Here is a 22,984-nt window from a genome sequence, read left to right as displayed (position 1 = left end):
ATATATATATATATATATATATATATATATATATATATATATATATATATATATATATATATATATATATATATATATATATATATATATATAGAAAAATATATAGATATAGAAAAATATATAGATATATATATAAATATATATATATATACAGATATATATATATATATATATACAGATATATATATATATATATATATACAGATATATATATATATATATATATATATATATATATATATATATATATATATATATATATATATATATATATATATACAGTGGAACCTTGACTTACGAGTTTAATCCGTTCCGTGACCGAGCTCGTAACTCAAATTGCTCGTATCTCAAATCAAATTTCCCCATTGAAATGCATTGAAATGCTATTAATCCGTTCCAGCCCGCCAAAAACCACACCAATTTTTTTTTAAATATACAGTATATATAAAAATATCTCGCGCTTTATATTTCACCTGTATGCAGCATACAAGTTGGCAGGATGGCCTGGACTGGAGGTACGCACACTTGACTCTAAAGTCTAAACTGTCCAGCCTGGGTTTGAATCCCGACCCAGCTATAACCTGTCATGGGTGAATCACAGGCAGGGTGATTCATCAATGGGTGTACCGCTAAACTGGGCGCCCCGTTTGCGTCCCATTAGTTGTTGGATGTTAAGGATCTCACCGTGTTTTCCACAAAGAGAAGGCGAGCTATCGCCGGCACTCTGAACAAGTTGACGGCAGAGATACTGTACTTGCACGGCATGATAACCACGTGTCGCACGATCTCTTGTCATGGTCCACAAGATTATCACAGAGAGGTGCAGCTTCCAGCGTTTCGAGATCTGATCCAGGCCTATCCAACGAGACCGGTCCCAGCGTTCTAGGCCCGGTGGTTGTCTCAGACGGACCCGACAACGGCAGTGTTCGTTTTAACTCGATTCGATTCGAGCGCCGACGTGCCGGCGAACAAAACCGGTCATATCTTTTGAACGCGTGGCTCGATTTTTACAAAATAAACTTTTTCTTGAAGGTCTGAACCGTGCGCTCAAAACGATACCGAGTTTGACCCTGAGAGAGCCGTTTTGCGCCGGCAAAGGCGCCTTGTGTGACGTGAGGACCACGTCGTGCTGCATAGATTATCATAAATTATCATATCATTATCGGCGGCGTTATATATCATTAGCGCTATACGACAGAGATACTGTACGTGCACGTCAAGATAACCACGTGACCGGAGCCCACCTGGCGGCGGAAACTCAAAATAACCGAAATGCGTAAACTAAAATGCAGCGCTATACGATAGAGATACTGTACGTACACGGCAAGATAACCACGTGACCAGAACCCACCTGGCGGCAAAACTCAAAATAACCGAAATGCGAAAACTAAAACGCAGCGCTATACGACAAAGATACTGTACTTGAACGGCAAGATAACCACGTGACCGGGTGGCGAAAGCTCATAACTCGGATCTCGGCTCGCATCTCAAAGCAATAAACTGCCAGAGTGACGGCTCGTATCTCAAAAAACTCGTAAGTTGGGGCACTCGTAAGTCGAGGTTCCACTGTATATATATATATATATATATATATATATATATATATATATATATATATATATATATGTTGGATCGAGACTTAGGACTTGGGACTCAGAAGAACTCAGAAGAAAGGAGCAACGGATATATTTATTGGAACTCGAGTACTCAAGCTTGAGGACAGCAAAGTTGCATTGAAACTCACAAGGAATGACCAACAGTACAACAAGATGCTCTGAAATAATTCAATTAACATTGCTTTATATAAAGGAAAGTCAGGGGTGGAGTTAGCTCACAAGACACAGAGACAGAATGGGCTCATTGGGTCCCCCACCATAGTCCCATCCTGTTGTTCAGTTATTTAAAGGAAGTTCATCCAAGGCCAGTCATGGGTTAGCTTCTGATAAGGAGATGGTCAGCATTATGTGACAACATGTTTACAACTTTCTGTATAGCAGCTGGCTTGGGAAAGTACAAAGGGGAGTGGTCACTCGTAAAACTGTCAACTTGCAAGATAATGGCAAAAACAGGAAACAGGCAAAGAGAGATAAGGGTTGCCTTCAAGGCCTGGAAAGGGGAACTAGAGATTGCGCCCACGCAGGCCAGAGCACAAAGGCAGAGAACTCCTTATTAGGATATTACACATCCTCAATGCAGTAGAAAGAACTCAGTATCATGAGAGAGTACAGTAGCAAGTCAAAACAAAACATATAATTGGTTATACTTGGTAATTGGTAAAGCAGCAAGGATATACAAAGGGGGAGGGGCATTACAGCTCCCTACATACCGCCCTTTTGGATCTAAGATACAAAGTTATCTACGAGCCAATCAAAGGCCTTTATTTCAAACAAAAACAGAAAAATCATTCAACATATCACGCGAAGGCAGCCCCGTAAGAATGTCCCGTACCAAAGCACCACACAAACTCAGTAGGATGATTCGCGTCTGTATGTGAGTATGCAATGTAAGGCCGTAAAAGCAGAGTGATCAAATGGCACACAAAATCCACCAGAAGAGGTGGGAGAGAGAGAGAGTGTAACTAAACGTAACGTACCACACGAATACAGCCCAGTGAGCATGTCCCGTACCCAGTACCGCACAACGAACCCAGCAGGCTGATCCGCGGGTGTGTGGGTGCAAGTGGGTGTAAGTGGATGTATGATGTAAGTCGGGTGTAGATGGGTGTATGAGGTGAGACCGTAGAGACATGAAGATCGAATAGCGCGCCAAATCCACAACGAAGACCTCTGGTTCCACCGGGGTCCACACCCAGGAAGATCTCCGACCCACCCTTGGTCCACAGAGGTGCAGCCGGACTCCTCCCCAACTGGAGCTCGCCCAGGCTTCCCCAAGTGAAATCCTTGTCGATCTTCAGCGCTCAATCGATATTCATGTTCATGAGGTCTCTTACGTGCTGGTGATCTGGGGAAGACACAACATCGTCAGTATCAGGTGGCTCAAACCTATGGCCATAAAATAAAGCATAACGATCCAAAGGTGGGAGAGAAACTTCCTTTGGGTCGAAGTCGAGATCGTCCGAGGCGATGCTGCTTGCTTCGCTGTTATTCAAGGGCGAATCTCCAAAACAATCAGACTCGGAACTCAGAGTATTTTCACGATCGAGTTCCTCTCCATCCGGGCTTGGGTTCACAGCTGGGTCCAAATCCCGAACTGGGTCAGTGGCGGTTGACTCTCTGTGGGCTTGTGAGACATAAAGGTGAGCTCGTGAAACATGGAGAGGCAGAGCCTGCATTGAAACATAAACATCAGCCGGGGACCCTCGCAAGTGGCCCACATCATCATTGGTAACATCAACAGTAACATTATTCTCAGGTGGCGTAGGCCTGCGGAGTGGACGGCCCATAGTCATAGCCACGGCATGGCATATCGTGAAGAAACGAGAGGAATCCTTCAGGAAATCGTCGATTTCTTCTTCCGACGTGTCGGGGCCCAGTTTAAACGGCCTTCTAGTAGCCTGAAATGCTTCGAGGTCCGCATAAGTGTACTCGACATCATTATCGGTAATATCAGCAATGGAAGAACAATCTTCGGAAGCGAAGATCTCATTGTCGCGGCCCAGGGACTCGTTCAGGTCGTCGTTCCAGGATCCGCGACTGGCAGTTGAGTTGACAGCTGGTGTGTCATCCGGACCCGCGATCCGCTGGTCGATCATCACCATGGCCTTTTCCGGTGTCGTCTTCAGTGTCCATCCTGTGGAAAACTTCCTCACACACGCAAGGACTAAAGCCTTGATTATCACACAACTAACCACGATTCCAAGGACTATTGCCAAAGCGGTTAGTACCCACTTTACAATTGTGCCTGTCCACCCTTTGAACCAGTCGGTAAGCCACTGGTGGGAGGCTTCCCGATCCAAGCGATCCCTTGTCAATGAGTGAGCGCTTTCCCTTAACGTTATAATAGCAGCACTGACACCCTGTGAGGGGTCAGGAATAAAAGTGCAACATTTACCCTCAATTATCCCACATACCCCTCCTCGTTCTGCCAATAGCATATCTAATGCAACCCTATTTTGCATAACCATTGTACGCAGATGGACAACTGTGTCCAACATTTCGTCGTGTGCTGTAGCGGTGGCGTTGGCCACAGTTTCTAAGATTAACGCAATTTTGTCAATGCGGTAACTGTTCATGACCGTCCCAGCCCATGGGAAGAAGAAGCTAACGGCTTTCTCCCAATCAGCGCCGTGTAAAGTAGTGGTGTCGTCGTCGTGCCAATAGGTGCTTCGTTGTGTCCTTATGAGTGCGGTGGTATTATGCAAGTGCTGTCGCATTTCCATCTCTGGGAAAACTGATCCTAAATAGCAAATTCCTCCCCAATTATCAGGTAAATACGGGTAAGCTTTATTCCCGCATACAAACATGGTCCCGTGCGGGGCCACTAAATGGGTGGTCATGCAAGTGAGAAGACCTGGGATAGTGTTTGTCCCGTTTTCCCCTTTCCATGCCAACTGGAGGTGTGTGAGGTTATGCAAGGGCGAGCTTGTAACGTTCACTAGGAGCGTGTGTTTCCCTTTTCTCGGGTCCGCGGGAAGGGTATCTCTACACACGGATTTGCCTACCATTACTTGGCCCTTTCCTTCTAAGCAGAGGGCCCCCCATGCCGGCTTGACCCAAACCGGCGCCGGACGTTCCTCAAAGTGTCGGGACAGGATGGGAGGGGAGTACTGGAAAACTCGTTTACACGCGGTTTCATCAGAACCTTGGCTTGTCAGAGTTGTACTAATGCATTTGGTATCTAGTGGCTTCGAGCACAAATCATTGAGTGATAGGGGTAACACTACCATTGGTATGCCTGCTGTGCTGGTGCGGGGAAGGTGCATACACATCCAACACTGTGTCCTATTCTGTACTGTGGCCATATGCCGTGCGACCTTCCAGTATGTGTTCTCCTCTGGCTTCCTTCTTACTTCCTGGGCAGGAGGGGGTTTAATGACGTAGGCGGCACAACTAGGCCGGAATTGGTGTTGGGTATCTCCCCTCTTTTTGTTCCTTCTAATCAGCGTGCGCGGGGGCCATATTCCACATTCAAGTATTATCGTGGTGTGTGGGCCGACGAGGGCATGCGACAGTAGGAGAGTAGTATTGTCGATGCCCGTGCCCCATTGATATCCTGCGGCGGCGTGACTATTCACGGTCCCAGTAAACCTTCCATTTTCCACCTGTCTAACTTTAGTTAAGACTATGCGTGGGGTTGTCATGCGTGCCTGTGGTGTCCCATTGTGTACCACCATGGCTTCCATCCATCTTACAGATAACCACTTGAAATGTGTCTCCAACTCACAGCAATGTACTACTATCCCCTGTCCCCGGGGAGCCGTTATGTATTTGACGGAGTAAAGTTTAAATAACGTGTAGTTGTCGTGTCCTGGGTATTTGGGGAGATCCTCTCTCAGTGGGTTAAACTGCAGAAGCCTATCCTTGGCGGGGTTTGTTAGGCAGCTGCCCAGAATTCCCATCATCATGACCGTCATCGCCGCCCTTAGGAGACTGTGGTGCCCTAGACGGTGCATTGTCTTCAGCGGTGTGAGGTGTGGTGTCTGCAGCAATGTGAGGTGCGGTGTCTTGTGTGGCTTGTGGTGCGGGGATGGACAACTTACAATGGGTGGCGTGGATCCACGAAGGTTTACCCTCGCAGAAGACTGCCGTCGGTGTGACCAGTAGCACCTGGAATGGTCCCTTCCACCGTGGCTCCAAAGCAGCCTTGCGGGTGAAGTGCTTCACGAGCACCCAGTCGCCGGCCTGAAAGTTGTGGATGGCGTGGCCTATTGGTTCAGGCAGCGCCTCTCGTACTCGAGCATGGATGCTGCGTGCCACATTCGACAAGCCTATGCAAAATCTCAAAAGCATGTCATCCATTACTGGCAAAGCAAGGGTGGACATGTCTGTTGGTGCTGAAACGGGCAAGCTCATAGGTCGTCCCATTAATATTTCGTGGGGGGAAAGGCCCGTAGTGCGACCCGGGGTGGAACGAATGCTCATCAATGCAAGCGGAAGAGCCTCTGGCCACCTCAAGCCTGTGTCTGCGCAAAGTTTCGCTAGTTTATTCTTTAAAGTCTTGTTCGTTCGTTCCACAAGTCCTGAGGACTGTGGGTGGTAGACGCAATGGAAGGATTGTTTAACGCCCAACGCCTTCAGGATGCCCTTAACCACCTGCGCCGTGAAATGGCCTCCTTGATCTGACGAAATTATCTGGGGAATGCCAAATCTGCACATAAAATCCCGCACGAGGCGCTTCACTACTGTCGGAGCATCGGATTTGACGCATGGGTATGCTTCGACCCATTTGGTGAACGTATCTACGATTACCAACACATAGCGAAACGACATGCTTGGTTCCAATTCTGTAAAATCGAACTCAATAGTTGCGAACGGCCCACTTGGCGGGGGCCGTCCCCCATCATGTGCATGTCTCGGCGGCGCCCCTCTATTGTGTTGCTGGCAGACCACACACGATCGGCACACTTCGGATACAATCCGTGACAGTCCTGGCGCTGCCCAAGTGTAGTCTATCTGTCCCATCACCCCCCTCTGGCACACATGACCATTCTGATGAGCCATGCGTGCCAGCCAAGGCAGTAAAGCCTGGGGTGCTATGGGTTTTTCATCAAGGGTCCACATTTCCCCTGGCCCAGGGCGTATCGCTCCTCGTTTGAGCCAGACCTCGTGTTCGGCCGTCGGTGCAGCATTTTGCAAATTTATGATATCGTCCTTAGTTGGTGTGGCGGGTGGTCCCGCAGTCGGTATGTCAGCAATCTGTGCGGCTGTCTTCTGTGCTCGTGTCACCATCGGCATGTTGCGTTCTATCTGTTGGTTGGCGGCCTTTCCTGCCGCCTCGTCCGCCCTTGCGTTGCCCCGGGCAACGTCAGTGTCCGCCCTTTGGTGGCCACGACACTTAATTACCGCGATAGCGCGGGGAAGTAAAATGCTTCGGAGGAGCCCTTCTACCAACGCGCCATTCTTTATCACTGAACCGGCAGATGTGAGAAAACCTCTCATCTTCCAGATGGCTCCTTTATCGTGGACTACGCCGTGAGCGTAGGCCGAATCTGTGTAAATGTTGACGGCAAGACCTTCCGCCAAGCTGCACGCTCTGGTCAAGGCGCACAGCTCCGCCTGCTGTGCGGAAAATGTAGGTGGAAGACGCCCGCTTTCTACCGTTTCGCTATCCGAGCACACGGCGTACCCGGACAACAGAGACCCGTCCCATGCGCGCCTAGCTGATCCATCGACATAATATATACAGTCGGGGTATTCTAAGGGATTGTCCTTTAAATCCGATCGCACCGTGGAGACTAGCTGCACAACGTCGGAGCACACATGAGGTTCGCCCTCCTCAGGAGTGGGCATCAGTGAGGCTGGGTTGAGCGTCGTGCAACGTTCGATCGTGATGTTGGCTGCAGTGATCAGTGCGGATTCGTATTGCATTAATCTAGTGTTAGACAAATGCTGTGTGCTTCGCTGTAACAACAGCGAAGTGACGCAATGCGGTACTCGTAGCGTTACTGGGTGTCCCATAACAATGTCCGCTGTTCTTTCTACTGCGTACCTGGCCGCTGCCACGGCTTGCAAGCACACCGGAAACCCTTGTTCGACCGGGTCTAACTTTTTACTAAAGTAGGCCACCGGCCGCTCCTTATCCCCATGGGTCTGTGTCAAAACTGACTGGGCGAAACCTCCCACGGCGTGAGTGTAAAGGGTAAATGGTTTCGCATAATCCGGGAGTCCTAATGACGGTGCCGTAACCAGCGCCTGTTTCAGCCCGTCAAAACATCGCCTCAATTCATCCGTCCATACCAATAGGTCCGGGGCATTTGATTTGGTCGCCTCGTACAGTGGTTTAGCCAGCAGCGCAAAATCAAGTATCCAAGTGCGGCAGTATCCCGTCATACCTAGGAAGCGCAGCATTTGCCGTTGCGAGCGAGGGCGAGGCAGCTCCGTGATAGCGGTCACTCGTCCAGCATCCAATTCTCGTTTTCCGTGCGAAATGGCGTGTCCCAAGTAAGTTACAACCTGCCGCACAAACTGAAGTTTTGGTCTGCCTACTTTGTGGCCTTTGGCCGCCAAGGCCTTTAATAGGGCCAAAGAATCCATTTCGCACGCCTCCTTTGAAGGGGAGCAAATCAACAAATCGTCAACGTATTGCAGCAACACTGACCCTCCCTTCAATTCCACATCCGCCAGGTCGCGGTGCAGCGCCCGGGAAAACAGAGTGGGGCTATCTGAAAACCCCTGAGGTAGTACTGTCCAAGTATACTGGCGCCCCCTATGGGTGAAAGCGAACAAGTATTGTGACTCAGGCGCGATGGGCACAGAGAAAAACGCAGAACAAAGGTCGATGACCGTGAAGTATGTTGCGTCCGGCGGAATTGACATCATGAGGGTTTCTCCGTTTGGAACTAGTGGGTGTATGCCCTGTATCACCTTGTTCACCTCCCTTAAATCCTGTACAAATCTCCATTTGTCCTTTGACGGCTTTTTAACTGGCAAAATTGGTGTATTACATGGGCTGTTAGTTTCTACGATAATCTTCTGTTCCACTAGGGATTGAATCACTGGTGCTATGCCTACGTCGGCCTCAGGTCGTAGCTTATACTGTTTTACGTTTGGCAAGCGCATCCCCGGCTGCACTGCTATCACTAGAGGTTTGGCGTCTCGCATCCGTCCAACCTCACCGTCGCTTTTGGGCCATAAATTGTCTGGCACCTCCGCTAGGAGGTAATCCGACTCACCCGGGTCCGTCAGCACTGCCCTCATGGCATAGGTGCCTTTGGGGGGCAACTCTGCCTCTTCGAACTTTCCGTCCCTCCGTTCTGCCTTAATGTCAATTGAGAACCCTTCACCGTTTTCGAGCTGTTTCAAAGTCCAGCGGCCCCTCTTACACCGATAACCATGTAAGGGAACTTCTCGTAACCTCCCTACCATCCAACCTACACTTTCCGGCGGCCACCCTTTGGCAGTAGTGAGGGTAACATGGGCGACCGCTCCTTCGGGGTATTGGGTCAGCGCATGCTGACTCGGGGTTAGGACTACCTCAATTCCTATTCCCTCACGCCCGATCCATACCCGTGACAAGTGTAGAGGCATCCATTCGCCCAGCTTTTCCTTAACCCTTTCCCGGTAGTTCTCGTCCTCACCCGTTGCATCATAGTACGCAGTGCAATGGGGTGGATTATCCTTTAAGTCCTTTATCGAAATTTGGTGCTGTTGCATCCAATCTCGCAGCACTGAACTGTCCAAACACACATTATCTATGATATATGTCCAAGCAGACAAAGCCCCTGGATCCAAGCGCCACCAATACGCGGTGGGGCCGGGACGAGCCAGTGCCGTCATCAACAAGTCGCGTTTAGACTCCGCGACGTCTACGAAAACTCCCTCCTCGGTACATGAGATTTGACAGCCCAAACGGCACAATAAATCCCGTCCCAGCAAATTCGTCGGGGCGGTAGTGGTCATCAAGAAAGCATGTTTAGCCTCCAGCGGGCCGCATGTTACTCGCACTTCCTCCGAAATAGGAAGCGCTTGGGGTAAACCCGAAACACCCAGTATTTGAACGTTCCTTGCCGTAGGGCGCAAAGAGGGCAATTGCCCCTTGTTAATTGTGCTGCGAGTCGCGCCCGTATCTACGAGAAATTCTAATTGTCTTCCCTCCACGTCCAACATCATAGTTGGTTCCTCTGCCGGTGTCATGGTCAAGAGAGGACACTCCTTGGGCGACTCGCCAGCGTCCCGTCAATAGGCCCCTCTATTGTATTGGGGCTGAAACCCCTTACGAGCCTTTGGGCAATCACGTATCCAGTGTCCCATCTGCTTGCAATAATGGCACGGTTCCTGCGGAACCGGTGGTGCGGAGGGCATAGGTCGTCCCTCTACAGCTCCCCTTCCGCCCTGCCTGCGTTCTGGCGGCCCCCAAAGTGATTGGTTCACTGGTTGCCACTGCGGCGGACCCCGAGGCGGGGCCCAGTTCCCCCTTGGTCCGTTCTGCATCCCACTATTGGGGGGTGGTCCGGGGTTTTGGAGAAGGGGTCTTGGTGGATACCAATGTTGGGGAGGGGGCCCTTGCACATTCCAAGTTTGAGGGTTTTGAGGAGGAGGGGGGAGAGGGGGTGGTATTGTCCATTGTTGTTTTATTTCGTCCATATTAATTAGTCCAAAATCTTCCTCAGTACAACCGTCGCGGTTTTCATTTTCGCTGTGGATCCACTCTCCGTTGGGGAATTGGCCCTTATAGAAAAAAGGATAACAACTCCTCCTATGTTCCTCTGGACCTCGAACAGGTCCCCACTTCTGGCACTGTTCGTGTATGTAGTTCTGACTCTGATCCCCTTTTTTATTTTGGTTAAATTGAGCCCGTTTCTCCTGGACAAACATTTGCAATATTTCCTCCTTAATATCCTTCTTCTCCTCTAGGGAGGAGCCCGGGCATTGTTCCAGTTTGTCGCATAATTCGTTGGTTGTCATTCCCTTCCAGCCGAAGAGGACGGTCTGTACCTGTTTCTTTAACACCGGCCGAAGCCCCTCGATTAGATATTGATTTACCAATGGTTGGGGTAGCCCTCCCAGCTGCATCGGACCCAGTCCTCCCCAGCGCGCAATGGCCTTTTCCAACCTTTCTCGGTACTCTCCAATTGGTTCTCCTGCCTTTTGTTTTATGGCCCCGATCTTTCCCCAATCCGGACCTCCTGCTGGCAACAGCGCCTGCTCAATAGAATCTAGCAGCAGGACCTTTAGAGCATCCCATTGCGCTTGTGTTAACAGGGGGTTTGCACCAGCCCTTGGGTCTGCCACCGGCCAGTGTGCTCTTTGTCTAGCCCTTTCCCATACCTTGGGTGGGAGCACGGACACTCCCATATGGGTTATGTCTCGATAGTCGCACTCGCCATCCAAAACCCAATTCGACATGGTCGGCACTATCTGCCGTGGATCCTCAATAAGCAAATGTTGAATCCTTGCCCGCATTACAGTTAAAGAGGATTCTTTCCAAGGTACTCTTTCCCGAACCCCATGACCTGCTGCGTCAACCCCGATAACTTGTACAGGGCACAATGTTTTCCTTTCCTCTATTTCCTGACATTCCGATGGGGTAGTTTGTGAGGCCCTTTTCCCCTTACAACCTACCAGTGAGGGGTATAACCCATCCGGTCCTATCGGTGGCGGGAACCCTGCGATGTCGGTCCCGTCATCTATTCCGTTAGCCCCGAGTTGTGCAAACGGCCTTCCCTGGCTCGGGTGGTTCTGGGGTATCTGGGGCGCGATGGTAGCGGGGTTATAGGGAGGTGGTAGCGGGGGCGCAGAAAGGATAGGTGGTGCCTGAAACCCCGGGACAGAGCTTAGGACTGGGGCTGGGGAGGGTAGATTGGTCACTGCCTCCCCTCTCGCGGGGTCTGGGTTTTCAACGAGCGGCATCAGTCGCGCGTTGGCCTGCCTCTCTATTTCCTTAAGCGCTTCATCCTGCTCCTTATTCGCCTGTTTCCTCAGACCCTTGAGTTTTGTTACCTCACCGGCCAAGCTGGCCTGTTTCGACTTTGCGTGTCGCTTCATCGCTTCTTCCTTCCACCAGCCAAAGACTTTCCAATAGTCAGGCGGAAAGTGTTTCGTGGCCTGTTCGAACTTTTCTAATGTCTCATACAACACGTCCAATTTTTCCAGCGCAAAAGACCCTCCTTCGGGCCACGGTTCTCCCAAATCCTTCGTCAATGCAACCCATGACTTCCCTGGTCTCACAGCAGCATAGCCATACCTCTTAAACATAAAAAATGCTGGGGTATGTCTAAGCGGTTCACCTGCCTTTACTGTCTTATTACCCATACTGTTACCCATCCTAGGAAAATTTAGTTTACCGACGTAGCCTTTACTCGTGAGGATCGCCCGCCTCGCGTTTACAGCCGTCTACCTAACTCTGAGAGGCTCGCAGCCTCGTACCCGTGAGGTTCGCCCGCCTCGCGTGGTACGGCCGCGCTACCTACTCTCCTGAGAGGCTCGCCCGCCTACACAGCCGTCTATCCTACCCTTACTGCACTTTCCTGGCGTCCTACGCCCGTATAATAGTTCTGATCTTACTTAAAATCCCAACGTCTCCCGGGTAGGCCTCGGATCGGGACGCCGCCCTTATCCTTACCCTCACAACCCAGAGATCTATTACCCCTTAACCTCAGGCGCCCAACGTGGGGCACTTCTCCTTACGTAACGTTACCCTAACGAGTCCATAAACAATCAGTTGCTCCAGGACCCAAGCGGTCCGTAATTAAATTTAGGTTCGTGGAACAGGTATGAGCAGGGAACGGAACGTACGGCGACCGAGCAAGAGAGAGTGGGTTACAATTTGGACTGACCCCCGGGCTAAAAAGGAAAAAACAAAAGAAAACCACAGCTCACCTGACCCGGATCAATTGCCAGCTGGTCTCTCACCACTCCCTTGCCTGGGACCGCGTCCCGGACTGCCCAGACTGATCCCACCGCTGCCACCAGTTGTTGGATCGAGACTTAGGACTTGGGACTCAGAAGAACTCAGAAGAAAGGAGCAACGGATATATTTATTGGAACTCGAGTACTCAAGCTTGAGGACAGCAAAGTTGCATTGAAACTCACAAGGAATGACCAACAGTACAACAAGATGCTCTGAAATAATTCAATTAACATTGCTTTATATAAAGGAAAGTCAGGGGTGGAGTTAGCTCACAAGACACAGAGACAGAATGGGCTCATTGGGTCCCCCACCATAGTCCCATCCTGTTGTTCAGTTATTTAAAGGAAGTTCATCCAAGGCCAGTCATGGGTTAGCTTCTGATAAGGAGATGGTCAGCATTATGTGACAACATGTTTACAACTTTCTGTATAGCAGCTGGCTTGGGAAAGTACAAAGGGGAGTGGTCACTCGTAAAACTGTCAACTTGCAAGATAATGGCAAAAACAGGAAACAGGCAAAGAGAGATAAGGGTTGCCTTCAAGGCCTGGAAAGGGGAACTAGAGATTGCGCCCACGCAGGCCAGAGCACAAAGGCAGAGAACTCCTTATTAGGATATTACACATCCTCAATGCAGTAGAAAGAACTCAGTATCATGAGAGAGTACAGTAGCAAGTCAAAACAAAACATATAATTGGTTATACTTGGTAATTGGTAAAGCAGCAAGGATATACAAAGGGGGAGGGGCATTACAGCTCCCTACATATATATATATATATATATATATATATATATATATAGATATATACAAATATATATACATATATATACAGATATATATATACAGATATATATATATACATATATATATATATATATATATATATTTGTATATATATATATCTGTATATATATATATATATATATATATATATCTGTATATATATATATATTTATATATATATATATATATATATATATATATATACATATATATATACATATATATATCTATCTATAATTCCAGTAATCTCTGTGTGTGTGTCTGTGTGTGTGTCTGTGTGTGTGTCTGTGTGTGTGTCTGTGTGTTTGTTTGTCTGTGACCGCTGTTTCTCGACAACCACGGGTCCGATATACTTGAAACTTGCCAGGTATATTGCTGGGGACCCGAGGATGTGCCTTTTCAAGGTTTCATATTAATCAGAGAAGTAGTTACCGAGCTATGTCCAAAAAACGATTCAACCAATCAGAGAGCAGCGAGCTATCACGTGTGCCGAACGTGGCGAACAGACTCTGCCTCGGACGGCACATTTGAGAGCGTATTCATTTATTTCACGTTGGCAAACTATGTTGGCGCTATGTTGGCGTTAAACTATGTTTTAAAACTAATTAAAACTAATTTGCCATTCATCGTAACTGCGATATGCGACCTTCCGGACAGTCAAATGAGGACGTCACTTCCGGACTTACGGATAGTCATAGTGACAACGTACTGATGCTGAAGGTGGCGAGCAGACGCTGTAAGGTACGATCGATTGTAGTACACGTTTATAATAACTCTGCCGATACAGGCCCGATTAACTGCAGCGCCATCCGAGCTGCGGCGTCGGGACGATACATTCATTGTACGGTCACATCACGCACTTACGGGCACACCCATGGGCCCATGGGCACGCCCATGCATGCATGGGCGAAGACATTAATTTATTTTTTTTTGGCAAGGAACGGGCACCCACGTACGGGCACGTCCTAGTACTTACAAATACAATATACCAGGAGAAGACGACAAACAAATTTTCAGTCCCCATATTAAAGTTGCAAACATTGTGAGGCAGTTGCAGGAGAAGTACATGGAGAAGAGGAAGAAGTTGTTTCTTGGGTTTGTTGATCTGGAGAAAGCATTTGATAGGGTTCCACGTAAAGTATTGACATGGGCATTGAGGAAGTTAGGAGTGGAGGAATGGTTGATCAGAGTAGTGATGGCAATGTACAAAAGAGCACGCACAGCTGTAAGGACGAAGGACGGGAACAGTGGTGAGTTTGAGGTGAGGGTGGGAGTGCATCAGGGTCAGTACTAAGTCCATATACCAGGAGAAGACGACAAACAAATTTTCACTTTCACAATTTTCAAATTTTCACAAATTTTCACAATTTTCACTACTATTTGTAGCTGTGATGGAGGTGCTGGCTCAGAACATAAAGGAGGGTTTACTGTGGGAGTTGTTGTATGCAGATGATCTGGTGTTGATTGCGGAAAGTATGGATGGACTGAACGAAAAGATGAACAAGTGGAAGGAATGTATGGAGACAAAAGGTCTGAAGGTGAATATCGGAAAGACGAAGGTGATGGCAAGTGGAAAAGCATGTGGGGAGGTGGAAAGAACTGGGAAGTGGCCCTGTGCTGTGTGTCGGAAGGGTGTCGGAGTGAACTCCATTCAATGTACAATGTGCGCTGAGTGGGTTCATCAAAAATGTAGTGGTCTGAGAGGGTCATTAACCAGTGTGGCAGCTACATTCAAATGTAAGGTGTGCACAGAGGGAGCTGCAGATGGAGGAAATGTTGAGTTGGATCTTGGAGACGGCATGAAGCTGGAAGGTGTGAAAACATTTTGCTACCTCGGAGACATGCTGAATGGAGAAGGTAGATCAGACTCGGCAACGGTTGCTAGAGTGAGATGTGCATGGAAGAAGTTTCGGGAACTGAGTGGCGTGCTGATGATGAGGGGAGTGCCGTTGAAGCTGAAGGGAAAGGTGTATGCTGCATATGTGAGAAGTGTTATGATTTATGGGAGCGAGACATGGGTAATGAACGTAGAGCAGCAACGAAGGTTGGAAAGGGTGGAAATGCGAATGGTTCGACAGATGTGCGGAGTATCGTTGAGAGAGAGGAAGACAAATGATGAATTGCGAAAAATGATGGGAATAGAGCCTGTGATTGATGCTGTGAAGAGGAACAGGTTGAGATTGTTTGGTCGTGTGTTGAGGAAGGATGAAAGTGACTGGTTGAGAAGAGTGATGGAAATGAATGTAGAAGAAAGTAGAGGACGGGGAAGACCGAGAAAGACTTGGCTAAAGATGGTGGAAGAAGAAATGCGGGCAAGGGGGTTAACAAGGAGAGATGCAGAAAATAGGGCAAAATGGAGAAGATTGTCATGGGGACCGCAAGGCTAACCCCCGCTCTAGTAGGGAAAATGGCCTTTAAAATGCATGTTGTTGTTGTACATTAAAGTTGCAAACAGAGAAACCGTCCCATATAACGGGAGGGTTACTTTGTGCCCCCCTTTGATTTTACTTCTCGTAGGGGTGCTCCAACCAAAACGGCACAATGACATGTTTATACACATTAGTCCTTGTCACACACCCAACCTGAACACCAAGTTTTGTCCAAATCTGTCCACAACGTTTTGTGATATCATGCTACATATCGATTTTGGTCTAATCACTCAATGGTGAAGAATCACTTGAAATATTTAAAAAATTCTCAGATCCAGATCTGTATCCACATCTTCACAAAAATCTAATCATTTCGTCCATGTCACATACCCAACCTCTCCACCAAATTTCTTCTCAATCTGTCCATAAATTTTGAGATATTTTGTTCATAGACAGACAAACAACAGGGGTGAAAACATCACCCTCATCCACTTTTGGTGGCAGAGGTAAAAAAAAAAAACGGGAATACGCTCGCTAAAAGAATGTCAAATCGCGTGTTTGTGCACGTACAGCGGCTTTAAACGGTGCTGCGTGGAAGATGTTTTTAGAACCTATTACAGTCGTGGCCAAAAATATTGGCACCCTTGTACTTTTTTTCAAATAACTCACAATTTTCTCGAAAAATAAGTTGAATTTGACAAAATTAGTTGGTCTCCACAATTCTTTATTTCACTGTTAATTTTACAGAACCTTTGTTTTTGATTCAGAACATAATATATCCTTTTAAATCAGGATACAAAAAATAAATGGCATTGGCAAAATGAATGACACCCTCGACTTAATATTTGGTAGCACCCACAGCCTTTGGACAAAATAGCTGCAGTCAAGTACTTCCTATAGCCATGAATGAGCTTCCTCCTCCTCTCTACTGGCAGTTTGGCCCACTCTTCTTGTGCAAACTGCTCCAGTTCTCCCAGATTTGAAGGGTGCCTTCTCCCAACTGCTGTTTTCAGATCTCCCCACAGGTGTTCAATGGGATTTAGATCTGGACTCATTGTTGGCCACTTCAGAGCAGTCTACAGTTTTGTCTTGAACCATTCCTGGGTGCTTTTTGAAGTGTGTTTGGGGTCATTGTCCTGCTGCAAGACACATGACCTTTGACGGAGACCCAGCTTTCTGACACAGGGTTGGACATTGCGCTTCAAAACTCCTTGGTAATCTCCTAATTTCATGATGCCATGCACACAATCAAGGCATTATGGAAGCAAAATTAATTTGCGTACGTAATTTGTGTAAATCAAGTGGATTTCCCTGAGCCTCGACCTTGCCATTATAAACACGTAACCTTAATGAATACATATATTAATCAGTGGTAAAGTCCCTTGTTAGCCTGATATTGTATAAATAGTATACTTTTTATATGATACGACTTTTCATACGATACCTATATACACATATATATTAAAAGATTTAAAATATAGAACTTGGAACAATGATGTACAACTCTCACTGATTTGAACTTTCTCCCCTTCCCTGTTTTTCTCTTAGAGATTGAGAAAGAACCGATGTCTTCATGCACACGAGGCAATAGGCATGCTATCTGAAGGAGCAGTAGGCTCTGTTTACTTTTTAAAATAGTTAGAAATCTGTGTTTCTTCATGACTTGACATTTGTGGCCGAGAGAGGTGAAGATAACGAGGGAAAAGCTGATCCAAGATGTGGAAGAATCACGCAATGCTTGTTATCTCTTTAAACATTATTTGACCTGTCCTTTCATCTCTGACCATAAATAGCTATGCTGCTGAAGATCGGGGAGAAATTGGTTCATTGCATGTCTGAATGTGTGTAGAACGTAGCGTGGTGATTTCATTTTATTCGTGTAACTTGAAATTGAAGTGTATTCTGTAAATACCTTTGGTGCCAGTGAATCGAGAACTCCCATGTGTCATTAAAATCAGCTATTGTCTTCTGAAACGAGTTTGGACCTTAATTATTGAGTCTTGTCAAATCATTCAGGGCCAAATTAATTTAAAATCCCTAACAGCATCCATTGCCAATGGCAGCACAACAACCCCAAAACATCACTGAACCTCCTCCATGTTTGACTGTCGGGAAGGTGTTCTTTTCTTTGAAGGCTTCATTTTGTTTTCTGTAAACATAGAGATGATATGTTTTACCAAAAAGCTCTAATTTGGTCTCATCCGTCCATAGGACATTCTCCCAGAAGGATTTTGGCTTGTTTAGGTGTGTTTTGGAAAACTCCAGTTCAGCTTTCTAATGTCTCTCTCTCAGCAGTGGGGTCCTTCTGGGTCTCCTACCATAGAACCCCCTTCATTGAGTTGGCGACGGATGGTGAGAGTTGAAACTGTCGTACCTTGTTTCTGAAGTTCAGCTTGAATCTGTTTGCCAGTTTATCAAGGTGCTTTCTCCACCATTCGAACAATCCTTCGCTGCAATCTTCGATCAAGTTTTCTCTTGCGGGCACGTCCAGAGGTTTGCTACAGTGCAATAGGCCTTAAACTTCCTGATAGCATTGTGTACGATGGACAAGGGACATCAAGGTCTCTGGAAATGGACTTGTAGTCTTGAGATTGTCCATGCTTGGCTATAATTATGTGTCTGACATCCTCAGACAATTCCCTGGTTTTCTTTCTTTTCTCCATACTTATTGCGGTACACACAGAGACACAAAACAGCAGAATGACTCCTTTTCTCTATTCAAACAGGTTGAATTAGTGATTTTTATATTGCAGGCACCTGCAAATCAACACCGGTGAGTTAAATTCCAAAGTAAAGGAGGACCACCTGCTTGAAATCGAATTATTTTTAACAACTTCTAAAAGGTGCCAATAATATTGTCTGTGTCAGTTTAGGATTTCTGTGTGGAATGAGCTAAGATTTAGTAATTTTTTCAGCTTTTTTGTTTTGTTCCTCTGCAAACCAAAGAAATACATATGTGGATACCAAAATATTTTTTAATTTCAACAATTTTTGAGAAGAAATGGTGCATTATTTGAAAAAAGTGCATGGGTGCCAATATTTTTGGCCACGACTATGTGCAAAGCTGGTGGGCAATGATTTATGCGTGCCTGGAAGTGGTTTTGGGTGTGCTGCGTGAAGATGGTTTCAGAAGTGTCATGTGCATAGTATCCACAAGGTGGATCAGACTCGTCAACGGTTGCTGGAGTGTGATGTGCATGGAAGAAGTTTCGGGAACTGAGTGGCGTGCTGACGAGGAGGGGAGTGTCGTTGATGCTGAAGGGAAAGGTGTATGCTGCATGTGTGAGAAGTGTTACGATTTATGGGAGCGAGACATGGGTAATGAGCTTAGAGCAGCAATGAAGGCTGGAAAGGGTGGAAATGCGAATGGTTCGGTGGATGTGTGGAGTATCATTGAGAGAGAGGAAGACAAATGATGAATTGCGAAAGATGATGGGAATAGAGCCTGTGATGGATGCTGTGAAGAGAAACAGGTTGAGATGGTTTGGTCATGTGTTGAGGAAGTATGAAAGGGACTGGTTGAGAAGAGTGATGGAAATGAATGTAGAAGGAAGTAGAGGACGGGGAAGACCGAGAAAGACTTGGCTAAAGGTGGTGGAAGAAGAAATGCGGGCAAGGGGGTTAACAAGGGGAGATGCAGAAAATAGGGCAAAATGGAGAAGATCGTCATGGGGCCTGCAAGGCTAACCCCCATTCTAGCAGGGAAAATGGCCTTAAAATGCCTGTTGTTGTTGTTTGTGCGTGCCGGGAGGAAGATTTCTTTTTACGCCCACGAAAAACAGCGAATACACGGAGCACAGGGCTGTGAATGCAGAAGCAGGTCGCATTTTATCAACCGCGAATACGCCGGGTCCGCAGATGTCAGGGTCTGACTGTATACAAAAAAGCTGTAATATATGATATTGTCATCACGTGATGTTTACAACCTCAAAGATAATGTAATTTATAATTTTACAGATGTGCATATTTTTCCATCAAGTATCACATTCTGAAGTTTTATTTTGTCCATACACTGGTGTGATTTGTTCCACTGTTGATGTGGTCTGTATTTAAAAAACGTTGTGTTTTTAACATGTATGTGTGGCATCACAAACTCTTTCATTTGAATAAAATACTACGTTTCAAATGAACTAAATAAATAAAAGTATTCCTGCTGCTACCCAACCACACTTTGTCCCACAAACTTTAAAACCACACTTACTGCCGTGGGTGCACAACAAGAGAGCGGATGGACTTCTTATGGTTGGTGAGTGTAGCTCGAGATTTTCCTGCAGTAATATCCCAGAGGCGCACTGTGCAGTCATGACTTCCTGCACAGAAGCCAAACAACATGTCCACTGTCCTTTTATTATCGCTCTCTCAGTATGGCTTTCTTGCCAACTACAGATTGCCTCGTAACGTCAATGATGCAAACAATGAAAATTGCATTGCAGGAGAACTGCACTCTTACTGCTACAAATAAGAACATAGGATGACAGGAGAAAAGCCCTTAAGAGTGCTAGAAGAAAGGCCAAGATTGGGAGGGATTGGGAGTAGAGGGGGAGGAGGGGATGATGGAAGACAACATGATTAACTTTGGGGGTGACATTTGATGAATGACAGTGGAGCATACCAGTGATGACCTGGGGTTCGACAGCTTGGCACTTCACATCTGCCACAGTGTTGGTGTGTCCGGTAAGTGTATGCACATTAGCCTTGGTGCGGATGTCCCAGATCTGCAGAGTGCGAAACAAATTATTACATGTTGTGGGGTAGGTGGAGGACATGTTACAACAAAAAAAATTGATATATTTTGGATTGTGCTAAAACCCCAATGTTACAGATACAGGAAGGTTCTTTTCAACTCTTGCTTTGCTTTTCTGGGCACGATCTACACTAGCTTTGTTCATTAACATTGAATAACAAGCACAATGGCAGCCATATGAAGCCAATTTGTCAAATTGAACAGCACAGAGCTGAACCTTCTGTCAAAACTGGTGATTTTGGAACGATCTTTGAGAAAGAGATGCACTTCGAACTAACTTCGTCCAAAAAAATGTGTTTGTTTGCCATTGTTTCGCCAGGCACCGCCATTTTGTCTGAATCTGACTGTTACTGAACCATCAGAGCGCGTGGCAAATTTTATTAGTCGAGACGGCGCACAATTTCGTCCAAGTATTGCTGCACTGGAGGATTTTTGGAAGTGCAAACAAGGCGATTTGTCTTCTCCAGTGTTCAAGTATATAATTCATTTCAAATTTGATAAAGGTTTTAACGGTTGTCGAAAAAAAAAATAAAGCATTGCATCAGAAGTTTAACACCACTGGTGCTCCCTTTTGACACCACCTTATTTACTACCTTAAATTAGTTATTTGTGCCTGTTGTTCATGTCCTTTATATCCCGAAAGTTTCCTGTTTGGAATTATTTAAATTTTGCTTCATTGCCAGATAGACCATGCTGTGCACATGCAATTGCCACGAGTGGCGACTCATCCCAAACACACATACCCAAACAATGTGACAATTTCAGAGCCAAAGTAATACTAAACTGCAGGTTCATGTTCCGATTCATGTTCTACATTGTTTAAAATATATATTAAATTCAAATCAAGTCGTTCTCGATCATATTTAAATACACTGATAAACAGAATGAACCAACTGCTTAACCTACACACATGGGGGTAAAAAAAAGAAGAAAAAAAATTACCCTTGTAGTGGCGTCCCTGCCACATGTGGCTACGATGTCGATGGTTGGGTGCAGGTCCAGTGCATAAATGGCACTCAAATGCCCATGATAGTGTCTGATGACCTGAAAGATGAATCAATTTCATTGCATCATAATGAAAGACCCATAAACATGTCTCACAATCATCACAAGCATTTAAAATTCTTTTTTTCCCCCAGAAATCCCCACTCCCACACTGAATTGAGAAAATGAAAAATTCCCGTCCCCCTGCCCCCACACAAATGTAGAAATCCCAGCCCTCCTCTCCCCCTCCCACACATTCAAACCTCCCCCTCCTCACCCCACTCCCTTAAAGCCCAACCTTGCAGCAGCAAAGCCTCCCCCCAATCCAGCACGACCCCTCCCCACCCCTTATCTCCAATTCTGCGGACCTCAAACATCCGGGGCCTCTTTTCCAACCTCACAGAACTCTCTATCCAGGCCACTGCTGATAAATCTGACATCTGTTTAACAGAATCTTTCCACCCAAAAGACGTCCCTGACTCCTTACTTAGTGTTTCTCCCTGGTCATTGTCTCTTGTGGTTTGATTGACCTGAACGCTGTCCTAGTGGTTGAGTTGCACTGTACATAAAAAATTCAATTTCTCGCTCTCCATGTACTGCTCTTACACACCTTCCAAACCTCAGGAGTACCTCTGGCTGCAACTTCCACACTCTCTTCGATCTCATTCTTCCCTCCCAGTCTTCAAGACAGTTCACCACCATCTCAGGTCATCCTACTCCCCCTCGTGTTTGGCTGTGTGTTGTACCATCCTCACCACAGTGATGACTCCATGTCCATCTCATTCACAGAGGACATGGCCACCTTTTAGTCACTCATCCAAACTCTCTCTTCCTCATATGTAGCAATTTAAATTGTCACCATGCTAATTGGCTTGGTGCCGGTACCTCTCTCTCACCAGCCAGGGAACTTCTGCAAAGGACTTCTGTGACTCCATAGGACTGATTCATTCACTTTCAAACTTGTCTGTCTCCCTCTAAAACCTGGTGGCACCTTGTCAAGTCGGACTGTGGAGTAATCTCCCCTTCCAATCCTTCCCTCATTTCAAATGGCACCACAGCCTACTTTGCTCGTGAGAAGGCCAAATGCCTCAATTCTGTGTTTGCTTCAAAATCTTCTTTCCTTAACCCTTCTCTCTCTGTTCCCATTCTTCCGAATCGTACACAACTGCTCCTAACTTATGTATGTCTTTTGCACCTGGGAAGTTGGAAAAGTTTCTGGCAATCCTCGACTCTGACTCTGCAACGTGACTGGACAGCACCAGCTCACGTGTCCTAAAAATCTGCTCTGCTGCTCTTGCACTACCTTTCTGCCTTTTCACCCTGTTGTTTACCCAACGTCATCTTCCAACTGCTTGGAAATAAGTGATCAACACAGCATTATATAAAAAGTTGCAAAAACTGATCCCCTAAACTATTGTCGTGTACAGTGCATTCAGAAAGTATTCAGACCCCTCCACTTTTTTCACATTTTGTTATGTTGCAGCCTTGTGCTGAAATCGTTTAAATTCATTTTTTCCCTCATCAATCTACACTCAATGCCCCATAATGACAAAGAGAAAACAGGATTTTAGAAAGTTTTGCAAATTTATGAAAAAGAAAAAACTGAAATATCACAATGACATAGGTATTCATACCCTT

The 22,984-nt window shown here is 46.4% G+C and overlaps 1 protein-coding gene across 2 annotated transcripts in view; it reads right to left on the bottom strand.

The window, feature by feature from the left end:
• PLRG1 (pleiotropic regulator 1) overlaps positions 1 to 22,984 on the bottom strand; it is a 250,135-nt gene that overhangs the window by 78,204 nt on the left and 148,947 nt on the right. For both annotated transcript variants that reach the window (XR_013623286.1, XM_078777035.1), the window contains exons 10-12: positions 21,305 to 21,406; positions 20,231 to 20,333; positions 19,820 to 19,928 (exon numbers count right to left, since the gene is read on the bottom strand). Coding sequence is in view for 1 of the 2 variants with exons in the window: in XM_078777035.1 (XP_078633161.1) it covers positions 19,820 to 19,928; positions 20,231 to 20,333; positions 21,305 to 21,406 (314 nt within the window). In the remaining variant the exon portion in view is untranslated. The remainder of the gene's footprint in view (positions 1 to 19,819; positions 19,929 to 20,230; positions 20,334 to 21,304; positions 21,407 to 22,984) is intronic.

The sequence above is a fragment of the Myxine glutinosa genome, chromosome 4 (genome assembly GCF_964187855.1).
Source record: "Myxine glutinosa chromosome 4, kmMyxGlut1.1, whole genome shotgun sequence".
NCBI classification, from domain to species: Eukaryota; Metazoa; Chordata; class Myxini; order Myxiniformes; family Myxinidae; genus Myxine; species Myxine glutinosa.
Note: the sequence above shows the minus strand (reverse complement) of the source record. Positions and strands in the feature narration are given on the sequence as shown.